The sequence below is a fragment of the Pogona vitticeps genome, chromosome 3 (genome assembly GCF_051106095.1).
Source record: "Pogona vitticeps strain Pit_001003342236 chromosome 3, PviZW2.1, whole genome shotgun sequence".
NCBI classification, from domain to species: Eukaryota; Metazoa; Chordata; class Lepidosauria; order Squamata; family Agamidae; genus Pogona; species Pogona vitticeps.
Window position 1 is genome coordinate 175,833,290 of NC_135785.1, and position 13,955 is coordinate 175,847,244.

General features: G+C 42.0%; 1 protein-coding gene across 2 annotated transcripts in view; it reads right to left on the bottom strand.

The window, feature by feature from the left end:
• SLC9A7 (solute carrier family 9 member A7) overlaps positions 1-9,924 on the bottom strand; it is a 64,301-nt gene extending 54,377 nt beyond the window's left edge. For both annotated transcript variants that reach the window (XM_078390345.1, XM_078390343.1), the window contains exon 1: positions 9,552-9,924. In XM_078390345.1, coding sequence (XP_078246471.1) covers positions 9,552-9,807 — 256 coding nt within the window. In that variant the 5' untranslated portion in view covers positions 9,808-9,924. The remainder of the gene's footprint in view (positions 1-9,551) is intronic.
• Between the last annotated feature and the right edge of the window lie 4,031 nt (positions 9,925-13,955).

A 13,955-nucleotide genomic window follows, 5' to 3' on the forward strand; every position in this document is an offset into this window, starting at 1 on the left:
GTGCAAGCTTCTGCATTGGTCTATTGTGGGTGTGATATCACCAGCAAAGTGCATACTGAGGACCTACAGGGAAAAGAGAAATGGAAACTTATCAGCTGAAGTTGCTGCTGTGCTGATACGCCTTGCAGAACAATCTGTAGGAGGCAATCAGCTACATTTATTCAACAGTTGAACACACACCGAGACAGAAATGCAAGCAATTCAATGGAAGAAGTTCCCAAATAGTCTAGTGCTGCCCTTACACCAATAATAGTCCATTGTTTTGGTTTATCACTAAAGTAATCTTATCACACACAGACGTGATGCTCGCTTCAGCATCTGGTTGCAGAAAGGGTGCATCCCACACATCCCAGTCAGTTCCAAGCTGTGTTTCAAAAGCATAATTTTAAAGTTTTTAATTCCGCAGATGTTCAAGTACCAAATAACAACAATCCCTCGCAGTCCATACAGCCATACATCCTGGCATCCTAGATGCACCAACTCAACAAGTTGAATGGCACTTGTTATTACGAGATGGAAAAGCAATATTAGGCCTATCCAAAAACTCATACTCCTGAAAAGACAATGAATGAGTGGGTACGTGTTGACTTTGTGTAGGTGAACAACTCTCCCTCCCTCCACCCTGGACTATGCACATATTACATGGGATCTGCAGTCACCTGAAATCCCCAGCTGTTTGTTGCTGCTAGTCATGTGTAAGCATTCACATACACAACTGGACAAATGAAGGGTAGATCCCTGCAGATATTTGTAAAGATACTTGAGATGGATTTAGTCAACCTGTGTGCCTACAGGGGCGGGGCTAACTACCATGTTCCTCATCATGCATTGGTCTACATATGAGTAGTGGCTTCTGAGCAGGGCTAAAAATAATTCCTCATCAAATGAACAGAAATGTTCCTAAACAGAAATCAGCAAAGAAATAAAAGGAACCATAAGTAACCACAGAAAAAGCACCAAATATCCCACATTGTTTCCTCCAGCCTATGCTGAAATCAAAGCATTCCAGTAAACAGAATTTCTAGCTTCTCTTTTATTCCATTAGCTCTCCTTAAGATGGGGATTTCTGGGGCCTTCAAATCATTCAGTTATGTTTTTCACACTTCTGCTTTTTAAATTTAGAATCTGTATGTCTGGGGGACAACTATCACTGTAGTATTCTCCCTCTCTCTTTGTTAACAATCAACGGGACTACTGTAGCACTTGTGCCTCTCTAGCCATCTCACCCAAATTATTATCCCATTATTAATGCTATTGGTAGAGGGAACCCCCACCCTATTCCTCACAGTTAGATCCATGTTTTCAGGATCAAGTCTTTCCTAAATTATTTAAATTGCCCATGCACCACCCTCTAGAAACACAGTCACAGCCACCAGCTTGAGATTACTCAGACCTATCCTCTATACTCTTCCGACTGGGTCTATTTTATAGACAGTGATCTAGAGGTCACATATGGATTTTGGCTTCCCAACTGATTCCTTTAAAAGCAATTGGCCTCAATACTAAATTGTTGCCACAGGAAGGGATGTCACAATACAAATGCAAAAGGAGAAAATACTTGATGTCTTTCTTTGCTGAGAATGTTTTTTGTCTTTTACTTGGGTCCCTTCAGGAGACAGTCAAGGCATAAATATTTTAAATAAACAAATGCTTATCAAAACTATGGATGGTAGGGGACACACATTGGCTAAAACATGGTTGCTGGAATCCAGTTACCATTGAAGCATCCTCCATATTCTGCTTGAAGGACTCTCAATGTCATTGCATTGGCTACTGTGTGAAACAGCATCCAGAGAACACAGATGAATCTTTAGTATGATCAGTGTGGTCTTAAATATAACCAAATTAGAAATATGTCAATAGAAATCTGGTATTTTCTTCCCTTCTCTCTATTCTTTTCTTCTTTTTCAGTTTAGATGGGCAGAACCTTCAGAGAAAAGTCAGGCATTTTTGCTGATGTAACATCACAATATTATGTACACCAAAAGCACTGCCTAAGTGCCTGGTGTTCCTCTTAAACAAATGATTTAAAATACCTCCTAATTATATTAATGTTATAAACACACCATATAGAAAACACAAACCCTAAACCATACAGGAAAAAAAACAGAAATAATGAATGAAACAAATCTTCTGACCAAGAATGATAAATGGATAAAGGCTTACTCTACTCTAAAGTACTTATTCAATAAAAGGATGCTGGATTTTAGTAGCAATTATTTCCTCAGCCAGAACAATTTATCTGAAGACAATGCCAGGATATAATGGGAGTTCTAAGAGCGAACACAAATCTACAACTCAGATTCCATACAGTGCCTAACTTTTGCGGTTAACTCAGTTATGGAAGAGTCAGAAGAGGTTCATTTTAATACCCATACCATACTCATATTAATGTAAAGGTAAAGGTTCCCCTTGACATTTAGTCCAGTCATGTCTGACTCTAGGGCAGTGGTTCTTAACCTTGGGTTACTCAGGTGTTTTTGAACTGCAATTCCCAGAAACCCCAGCCAGCACAGCTGGTGGTGAAGGCTTCTGGGAGTTGCAGTCCAAAACCACCTGAGTAACCCAAGGTTAAGAACCACTGCTCTAGGGGACGGTGCCCATCCCCGTTTTCAGGCCATAGAGCCAGCGTTTGTCCAAAGGCAGTTTTCCGTGGTCACGTGGCCAGCGCGACTAGAATCAGAATGCTGTTATCTTACCACCAAGCTGATACCTGTTTATCTACTTGCATTTTACATGCTTTTGAACTGCTAGGTTGGCAGGAGCTGGGACAAGCAACAGGAGCTCACTCTGTCACGTGGATTCGATCTTACGACTGCTGGTCTTCCGACCTTGCAGCACAGAGGCTTCTGCGGTTTAACCCGCAGCACCACCACATCCCCCTATACTCATATTAAAACTAGCTTGAAGATATAGAACTATTTAAAATAATCAGATTTTTTTTCTTAAGCAGAAAATCCATCCTTGTTTCAACCCAGTTCTGTGTTTATTCAAGCCTGAACTGTGCTCAACAAAGTTTATGTCCAGGTAAGTGCACACAAGATTTCAACCTTGGACAATGCCCTCTAGTTTCCACCATTCTCACTGAAAACAACAGTGCCGGGAATAATTTGAGATAAATTCAGAACCAATCTACACCAAGCACAGTGGGATTTACTTCTAGATTATTGTGTCTAAAACTGCAGGCTGAGTCACAAAACAAATTACAGTATCTCAGTTTTATTCATTAACAAATTATTATGCTGCCAATGAATTTTGTATCTAATGCCTAAATAAATGCTCAGGCTCAGGAGCAAGAAGATATACTTGCCCAAATAACTGACAAAATGTGGGATCAGTAAGAAATGCATGATTGCAGCCTCCTTGATTACAGGGCAGCAATATCTAAATAATATATACTCATGTCCCACTGCAAATACTGGGGAAGAATCATCAACATGCATGCTTTTGGTTCAGGTGATAAAGTATTGTACACTTCTCCCAAACATGGAAAGCTCCCTTTTTAAAAAATTATTATTATTATTATTATTATTATTATTATTATTATTATTATTATTATTATTATTATTATTATTATTATTATTATTATTATTATTATTATTATTATTATTATTATTGGCAAACATGACCTGGGATGTTGTAGTCAATATAGTCCAAAATAGCTTTCCTAAGCTCTGCTTTCCCCATGCAAAAATTACATTTGTGAGAGAAAATCACAGTGGATGATACAGACAACTAAATCCAATTGTTAAAAGGAGAGTTAGGGAGTACATGAGGAAATTATAGATTGATTCCAAGGACAGAAGTTCAGTGTCGGAGTTGTTCAAAACTAGAAACCCCCTCTACTACCCAAAACAGTGACTGACTAATTTAGTCAGAATACCACTGCTGATTTATGCAGAAGACAATTACTGTACATAACTGAACTCTCCAAATGTCTGCTGATCAGTGACCATAATAAAGATCAAGAATCAAGAACTCTCTGAACAAGATGCATGTCTGTTGTGCAGTCTGACACACACTTGGTAACACAACTAGAACTTTGTTACTTAGTGCCAATGTGTGAGTTACACAATTTAACTTATGCCCCCATACATCAACAATAGGACTCTAGTCTTAAATGGGTAAAAGACACTGAAAAACAAACTAAAATTCCAGCCTCAGTATCATTCAGAATGGAATGTCAAATGCTTAATGAATGAATGAATGAATGACAATTGCTAGGGAAAGGCTATTCCCTTCATATACTGCTTGTGAGCTTCTCCACATTGTCAGGTTGGCCACTATGGAAAACAACATCTGGGAAAGACATCTAGAAGGGTCTTCAGTGTAATCATTATGGCCCTGAATGTAGCAATACAGTATTAGAAATAAAGCAAAGCAAAACATTCTGCTTATATACCACCCCATAGTGCTTAAAGCACTCTGTGGGTGCTGACCAAAGAAACTACTGGGTTGAGTAGCAAAATGTTTCAACCTAATAAGACAGAAGTCTAGTTTCAATGTATTTGCGAAGGCTTTCACGGCCAGGATCTAATGGTTGTTGTGGGTTTTTCGGGCTCTTTGGCCGTGTTCTGAAGGTTGTTCTTCCTAACGTTTCGCCAGTCTCTGTGGCCGGCATCTTCAGAGGACACCAGAGGACACCAGACCACAGAGTGCTGTCCTCTGAAGATGCCAGCCACAGAGATTGGCGAAACGTTAGGAAGAACAACCTTCAGAACACAGCCAAAGAGCCCGAAAAACCCACAGCAACCATAAGTCTAGTTTCCATTACTCAACTTCCAGACACCCTCTGGTTGGTTTACAATTTAATTATGCAGGTTACATATTGCTTCCCTCTCCCCCTGCGAGCTGGGTTCTCAATTTACCAACCTTAGAAGGATGGAAGTCTGGGTCAACCTCAAGCCAGTTCTACCCGAGCCCAGGATTGAACTCGAGTTGTGAGCAGAGTCTTCACTGCAGTACTATTATTAATTTTTATTTATTAATTATTTGATTTCTACCTCGCCCCTCTAGACAGAGTCTACTCGGGGCGGCTTACAAACAGTTATAAAACATCACAAAATATAATCATATAAAAACATTAGTATCAAAATACTACAGTTTAATCACTGCAAAGTAAAAGTATTTCCTTCCATTTTTATGCTTGTTTTCTTTTTCCAAATTTAGGTTGGAAAAACGTCGAGGAAAGGTACCATGTTTTTTCTGACATAACCTAAGTGCTACATACTACATATATACAAAAGGAAAAAGCAAAGTGTACTGCTTCTATATCACCCCATAGCGCTTCAAGCACACTCTGGGCGGTTTACAAGTTAATTATGCAGGTTACACATTCCCCCCCCTCCAGTGAGCTGGGTCCTCATTTTACCGACCTTGGAAGGAGAGAAGGCTGAGTCAACCTTGAGTCGGTTACCTGGGATTGAACCCTGGGTCGTGAACACAGTTTTGGCTGCAGTACAGCAGTTTAACCACGAGGTTAATATGGAGTATATATGGAGGCTCTATATATACTACTATATATGCCACAAAAATTATATATACTATAAGAAGACTATATATAATAACAGCATTGCCGGAGCAAATTAATTGCCCCATTTGAAGAAAAAAAGCAGACATAATGTCCAGCTGTGTAGGGCATCTGGCTCTAGAGAACTGATATTGTGACACATTGGCTGAAATCCTGTTGCTTAGCATAGTAAGTTGCAATTAGAGCAGACTCACTAAAATGCCCACTAATTCAAAGGGCCGACTCTAGTTGTGACCTACTATGCTAAGCAACAGCATTTCAGCCATAGCGTCAGAGGCCTTCCCTTTAAACAAATATTTTCAAACTCTTCTGATTCTCTCAGTGTTTAGGAAACACATACAGGTTTACCTGGTATAGCATCCTAGATCAATTTTTTATCACTACTAATAGACATGCAAAAACAAAAAGTTTCCAACATTTAATGATAATGTAAATGAAATTGCTTTTCTATGGACTTACTTTGTATTATCTGGTATTTTAACACATTAGAATTAACCAATATCCACTTATTCGGGTGTCATCCCTGTTGAATTCAAAAGGGCTTATTTCCAAACAGACATATATGATAAGGTATATTTTTTCAAGGCTTTTGTGTGTTGCTAATGGACACTGTAGGAGAGTTTTGCCAAACCTGGTGTCCTTCAAATGCCTGCCACTATAAATGTTATGAAGGGCAGTCAGAACAGGGCATCTGGTTCTAAAGAAGAGGTGTTTTTAAAAACTAGCACAAGAGGCAGTTCTCAATGCACTTCCACTTTCTATCAAACTGGTAAGCCTGGTGAATGTTTCTTATCGAAGTCATTTGTGACTTATTAAAATGGACACTTCAAAGAGATACTTTGCTTTGTTTCTAAAACCATGCAAATACAATTTTGTACTTAACGCTGAGGTTATGATCCTATACAGACGTGCCTGGGATTAAGTGTCACCAAATGCAGTGGGCTCAGTTGTGAGTAAGCCTTGCCTTTGCTAAGTTTCAGGGTGTTTGAGAAAAGGAAGACAACAACCGCACAGCATTACAGCAGGAAGCAAATGACTAAGGAGATGGCTGGAGACTGGGAAACCTCAGCAGAGGAAAAATCCAGGGCTTTCCAGGCACTTAACTTTTAAAAGGTGCTTGAGCAGCAGAGGAGGAGGAAGCAGCTGCTTTTATGGCTTTGCATAAATTCATCTGTGCTTCCTTGCCACAACATGCATCTGTACCAGGAAAGGTTCTGCAGATCTGTGGCTGGTAAGAAGGTCTTAATTTTTTTTACCAGCAAGAAGGAAACAGATACCGGCTGCCAAAATGTAAATCAAACTCTGGGCTTCACAAAGGGCTTTGTTTGCATTCCAAATCTGCACACCATTTAACACCTGAGGATAAAAAGGAAACCAGCACAAGGTTATATGCTGTCACACAGAGTCTCCTGCAGCAGGCATTAATCAAATGTGGCGGGCACTGAGCGGATCACCATTCCCAGTTCAATGCCACGTCAGATAGCTGGAGTAAGCGCAGCAGCATCCGTTCACCACGAAAGCCCTCTGAAGGGCAAGCTCTGCCCGGTTTATGCCTGATCACCCACAACAGACTTAAGGTACATGCTGTAACCTTTCCCAGTGTCTTGTTTCACTACAAGTAGAAGCCAGCAAAAACCAACTGCACACAGTGAGCTGGCAGCCAGATACCATAGTAAGAGCATGAATGTTTAAAAACATGGCTTTCTTTTCATGCCGGACAAGAGCCCCTGACACAAGATGCTCCAGTAATAAAAAGCAGGGAGGCATACATGGTAGCTGGGCCAAATACACAACAGGATCTTATCAGGTTACAACATAAATGTTTACTGAAATTTATGTTAGGGAGATATAATTTCTTGACCAACCTGCAGATTATGAGTTCAGTTAGACAGCAATATTCTAATGAGAAGGCTTGAAGGATACATTACGGTACACTTTAAAATGTCATTACAATATATGACCATTAAGATAATTGCATACAGCTACAACAAATAAGAATGACAGGAAATGGCCATTCATATCTGTAATTTTCAATTATGTAAAAGAAACTCACAATTACCTCCCCCCCCACCATGACCTGAGACAAACCCCCAAGCCAGTGTCACCAGATGCAACTTATATAATGCACATATTTTAAAAAAACCTTTTAAGATCCTTTGGCATATATTAAAAAAGGACAGCCAATGATGCTTATAGCAGTCTGATCTTTGGATTTTTTAAAAAAGAATTTTGTCTATCAGGCATACCAAATTGGGAAAGACTAAATGCCTGTCCTCATGCATTTCTAAGGATGCTCCTTCCTTTTTGAAAGGGAACATGATTGAGAAGAGGACAGATGTGCACACATATACACATTCAAACATATTCAACCTGCAGACAGACACTGGATCTTCAGACAGTGACACCAAGGTCCATACAGCAACATTATATATGAAACCACCAGAGGTAAGAGACAAAACAAAAAACAAAGAGTCACTGGGAGATGGGGGTTACTAGGCTGAGCAAATGACTGTCTTCCCTTCCCATTAAGAAAAAAAAATCAAGTTACTCATTAAGATATAACATAAAAATCATTTGCCTACATAGAAGGCAAGATTTTTTTATCACTCTCTTATAAGGAGTAAGACATTGCTTCCATGTTGCTGCTGCTCCTGTTGTTATATGCTGACAAATTGCCTACAATTTATGGTGACCTATGAATGAATAATCTCCAAAATGTCCTTTCCTTATTGGCCCTGCTCAGCTCTTGCAATCTCCCTGGCTTCCTTTAGGGAGTCGATCCATCTCAAATTTAGTCCTCCTCTTTTCTTGCTGCTTTCAACCCTTCCCATCATTACTGTGTTTTTTTTTTCCACAGAATCTTACTTCTCAGTTTCAACATTTTTCCCTCTAGAGATAGTTTAGGCTTGATTTGATCTAGGATCCACTTGTTCATCTTTCTGGCAGTTCAGGGTATCTCCAAAGCTCTCCTCTAGCACCATATTTCAAACAAATCATTTTTCCCTGTCAGCTTTCTTTACAGTCCAGTTTTCATACCCATACATGATGACTGGGAATACAAGAGTGTGGATGATCTTGGCACTGGTCTCCAGTGACACATTCTTACACTTAATGATATTTTCTAGTTCCTTCACTGTTACCCTTCTGGATCTCAGTCTTCTGATTTCTTGGCTGCTTTCCCTATTTGATCATTGAACCAAAGTATACAAATTACCTGACTATTTCAGTTTCTTTACTGCCAACATTAAAGTTGTGTAGTCCTTTTGTGGTCATGATGTTTGTCTTCTCAGTCCTACTTTGCCAAATTTTTTTCCTTTCACATTCCCTAACAGTCCTTTCAAGTCATTGCTGCTTTCTGCCAGTAAGATGGGCGTTTCTCCCACCAATTTTCATTCCTCCTTCATGTGAACCTAGTCTGGCTTTTCCCTATGGTATGTTCTACATACAGATTGAATAGCCAAGGGGATAAAATGCACACTTGCCAGACACCTTTGTAGATAAGAAACTATTATGTCTCTCTCTATTCTGTCCTAAGGGCAGCTTCAGGTCCACGATACACCACAGGGCAATTTCATCTTTCTCAAAGGGTGGATGAAATTAGCGAAGGGCTTTGAAAGTCACAAATGAATGAAAAATGGTGCAAAACCGGGGGTGTGGTGGTGTGCATCGTCACATACAGTCGGACATACACGGCTTCTAGAGAAAGGCAGGAAAAGGATGGAGAAAAGAAAGAGGAAGGCTCCCTAAGACGCAGGAAGAGGTATAAACACGCATAATCCTACCCACACGAAGCTGCGCGCGCGTGTACTGTATACAAGAGAGAACACCGGGGTGCGCCGTGTGGAAAGGACACCCGAGCACTCGGCGCTCCCGGTTGCAAACGCCGCCGTCTTCCCGTCCACCAGCCCTCGATCGCCGCGGCAGGAGGACTTCGCGCCGGCGGCCGGCTCTTCCCGCCCCAGTCCCAGTCCCAGCTCCACGCCCGCCTGCCTGCCTTCTGCGTCCAAGGGAAGAGACTCACCGTAAATCATCGCCAGGCCGGTCTCGTGGAGGAAGCGGACCCGGCGATGCTTGAAAAGCCAAATGGTGAGGATGGTGAGAGTCAGGAGGAGGATGAAGGTGAGGAGGCTCACGCTGTCCTGCCGGTGACTCTCCTCCGCTTCTTTCTCCGTGGCGATCTCCTCCATGGCGCTGCTCGGGTCCCCGCCTCCGAGGCAGCAAAGCCCGGGGATCTGGAGAAGGAGCAGCAGCAGCAGCAGGCGCCAGGAATGCGTCATGGTGGTGGTGGTGGGGGGGGGGGGGCTCTCGAGCGAGCGAGCGAGCGGGCGCCCGCCTGCGTCTCCGCCGCCAGCCGCCGCCTCCGCAGTGCCAATGCCCGGCCAGCCTCCGCTCCGGCAGCTCGGCCTCTGCCAAGGCGAAGGCGCAAGTCCACAGTGCGCAGGATCTCCCCGGCTCCTCCCCCTTGGCGCCCTCCCGCCCCCGCCACAGTCCGGGGAACTTCGGAGGCACGCGCCCTCCCCGCCCCGCCTCTTAAAAGGCCCGCCAACCTGAAGGCTCCCCGTCGGGCGGCTCGCGCTCCCGGGCCGCCGAATAGGGTGCCGGAGTGGGCCGCGGAGCGCCAGACTTGTAGGCGAGGAGGGGTGCTACCCTTTTGGAGTGGCGCTGCTGCTTGATGTTGAAAAGGAAACAGAACAGCTGAAAGACGACCGGCGTCCTGGTCTTTTTCGTGTGTTTCCTCGCTTTCCGGAGTTGTCTTAAGTAGGGGGAGAGTTCAAAGAGGACTCCCCTCTGAAGTCCCGAGTGGTGCAGCCCATCTCATCCCCTTATTTTGCCGCCTACCTAGAGGAGCCCTGTAAAAAGAGGCGATACCTTTATAGACCACTCCAAAAATCATCATACAAGTCACAAGCTTTCGTGGATTAAAACCCCAATTCATCAGGTTTGCACCGGTGTGAAGAACTGAAAGTCCAAGCGTTCATGCCGTGATGGATTTTGCCGGGCACTTTGCTCTTGGATGTACAGTAAAGTCCAAAAAGTTCTTGGCGAGGTGAAATAGCCAGGCGTGTCTCTCTCAGATGTTAAGTCCCGAGGCTGTTTGATGGTTGCAACTTAGGCATTTATGGCCTGAGTTGGAACTATATTTATGTATGTGCTGGTATGTATGGTGGATACATATGTTGGTACTTGCTATCTTCTATTTTGGTACTTGCTACCTTCTATCCCCAGTTGCAAACTCACCAGTGTTAAGGTGACGGAGCAGGAACTGGTGGTAGGACAGGTGGGGTGGCTACTAACCTCTCCCATTCTCAGAGCACCCTTTGGGCAACAGTAGATTTGAACACCAAGACACTGAAGCTGCTTATTCGGATGTAAGACCCAATTAATATTTCCAAGCAAATACAGTATGAGTAGGATAGAGCTGTACAAACTGATATAATGTTACTCCTTAACTGTAGGCTTGAGCCTTTAAGTTTCCAGTGAAAAAACTAGCTAAACACCATCCAATAAATACAGAAACTGCTGGATAGCTCAGAGATTTAGGTCTCTGGGGCTGGGAGTTCAATTCCCTATTGTGCCTCCTTAAGAGGGGCTGGACTCGATGATCCATAGGGTCCCTTCCAGCTTTGCAGCTCAAAGGTTATTATTATTAATTTCAAAACCATTGGTTAAAACTAGCAATGGCTACAAATAATTATAGTGCAGCATGTAATTAACATATAATTATTCTGATCCACAGTATTTTAATCACCTAAAACTCAGTACTGATGAGGCTGTAAGTTGTAACCCACAAGCATTCCATGGGTCATTCCTGTCTTCTTGGGTTCCTGCTCCCACTGCTGTTTTACACCATCTAAAGCCCGGTGATTCTGTTTGGAAACCTGGTGTGCAGGAAGTGCTTTGTTTCACATTGAAGTTCATTCACAGTGGGCTATCTGGGTTTAAATGGAAAACAACACTTGCATTCCCCATGCACCGTGTTTCTCAGGTATCTAGGAATTCTTTTGGCCATTTGAAGAGGAAATTGCAGCAGTAGAAGGGTGCCACTTCAGATCTGAGGAACAGCAATGTAGTCACACTAGCCCAAGGAGGCCCATCCCTGCTCCTTCCTTGGGAGAAAGTTCCAACAACATTGGGTCAAGAGTTTAAAAAATACCTGTCTCTTGTAGCCATCCAAGTTGATTGATTGCAATGCAATCCTCAGCAAATCTCATGAGAAGGAAATCCCACTGAATTAAATATAGAAATAAATGTGTATAGTTGAACCCTTAAACAGATTCAGAGACTTTAAACTATTAATTGCTTAAATATTTGTTTTCTCACGTTTCCCTTTTAGTCACTCAAAATCTTAGACTATGAACTATTGGAGTAATTGGTTCTCTGGAGTGTTCTAGAAGCATTGCCTAGCATCTAGGGAACTGTTATGTTTACTGTATATTCTGTTGAGTCATGTCATATTAAGCAAAATTATTAGTTTAACTGGTAAGGTCCTAAACTGATGCCTACATACAGTTTAAACGGCTAAACTCTATAGATGTGAAGTTAAAACAAAGCAAATGTGCAGTGCAATATGATGCAGAGTTAAGCAAATAAGTTTTGAGCAACTTTGAGCATTTGCACCATACTCAAAACAGTGAGATTCGGTTCTGCTCATAAAATATAATCAACACGTTGAAATCAGTTCTTTTTTAGGTTGCCTTAGACAGGGTGGAATCATGCAGTCACTTCCCAAGAATGAAGAAAATGCAAAGTTCAAAAAGTTCTGTTCTGAACAAATAGTGAAATAAACCATGATCTACACTGCAACATCATTTAATAAAGGGGATTGTTGTTCTTATGTGCTTTCAACTATAATGACTTTAATGGGGGTTTCAAGGTAAGTGAGGGGCAGCCAGATGAGCATATAGCTTACTATTTCGTTCACTTTGCTGTTTGGTTTGCCCTAATTTTCAAGTGACCACATTAGTTTTAAGTAAGAACAATCCATCTCATCCCTTTTACAAGCTGTTCCATTCCTTTCTGGCACAGCGCTAGGACTGCAGTTTATATGGTGCAATTGGAAATGCTTCTAATTATCCTGTTCTGCAGTCTGTATGGTTGCTTAATTCACTCTGAAATAGAGCTGTGGGCAGTGCTCACTTCAGTGACAAACCTGTGATGGATGGGAGAGTAGAAAGGATGGTGGAGAAACCCTCTCCTCTATTTTCATCTTCTCACCATTTCTTTAAAAAAAATCTCCTATGTGATGCAGTGCTATTTCAGATATAAACGGGTATCCATGCTAGGCTGATGCATTGCTGTAGCACTGTGCCACTTACTAAATTAAACAACAAAAAAGGGAAGTCACCTTGGCCCGTGGAATAACAACTATGACAAAAGGTAAGGAAAGGGGGAGGAAACATCTCCCATGTGCATGGAAGGATCACTTAAGTGTGAGATAAAATCGATTGAATCGAAGATAACACCCTTTTTAATGTGACCCAAATTGTTCCAGTTTCCCTCATCTAGTTGTACCCTGAAATATTTAAGGAGTGTTTTTACCAGTTCCACATGATCAGTGAGTTTCCATGGATGAGCCGCAATTTGAACACAGCTCTTCTGACTTCTAAGTTCTATCACTCTATCTGCTACAGCAGTGGTACCCAACCTTGGGCCTCCAGATGTTCTTGGACTACAACTCCCAGAAGCCTTCACCACCACCACCTCTGCTGGCCAGGATTTCTGGGAGTTGAAGTCCAAAAACATCTGGAGGCCCAAGGTTGGGGACCACTGTGCTACAGCACACTAGCTAGTGAAGAGGATACAGGCCCCATAAACAATTGTTTGTCTGGATGGCATTTATAATTATGTAATACTAAGTGATGTTAGTGTTACATCTTCCCCACTTCTGTGACTGGTGATTAGTATGCCTATAGGTCCAAATCAATTTGTTCTGGGTGAGAGTGCATGGTTTTTGAAACACTGGGTTTATGGAATCACTGAATTATAATTGCTATGTATGGATGTAGAAGCTGGACAATGAAGAAAGCTGACAGGAAATCAATTGGAAATAAAAGTGTTGGAGGAGAGTTTTATGGATCCCATGAACTGACAGAATGATTGACTAAAGACAGACAGAGACTTGAATTTGTAAGACCTGAGCAGGGCACTTTATGACAGGATTTTCTGGAGCTCTCTAATAAGGTTGCGATAACCAACTTTACAGCACATAACAATGGCTGGTATGAGATTCTTGGAAAAGCAAAAACTACACTCTTCATCTCCAAGTTGCTCTCTGTTTCCATCTCTTGGTCTTTTTGTTACTTTCGGTTGAGTTAAAGGGCCCGTCCAAACGGGAATTCAGAGTGGTCTGGTTTGCACTTAAAAGGTTCGTATCTCCAGTGCAATCTATTTTATCTCTCACTTGAGCAATACTTCCATTTACACT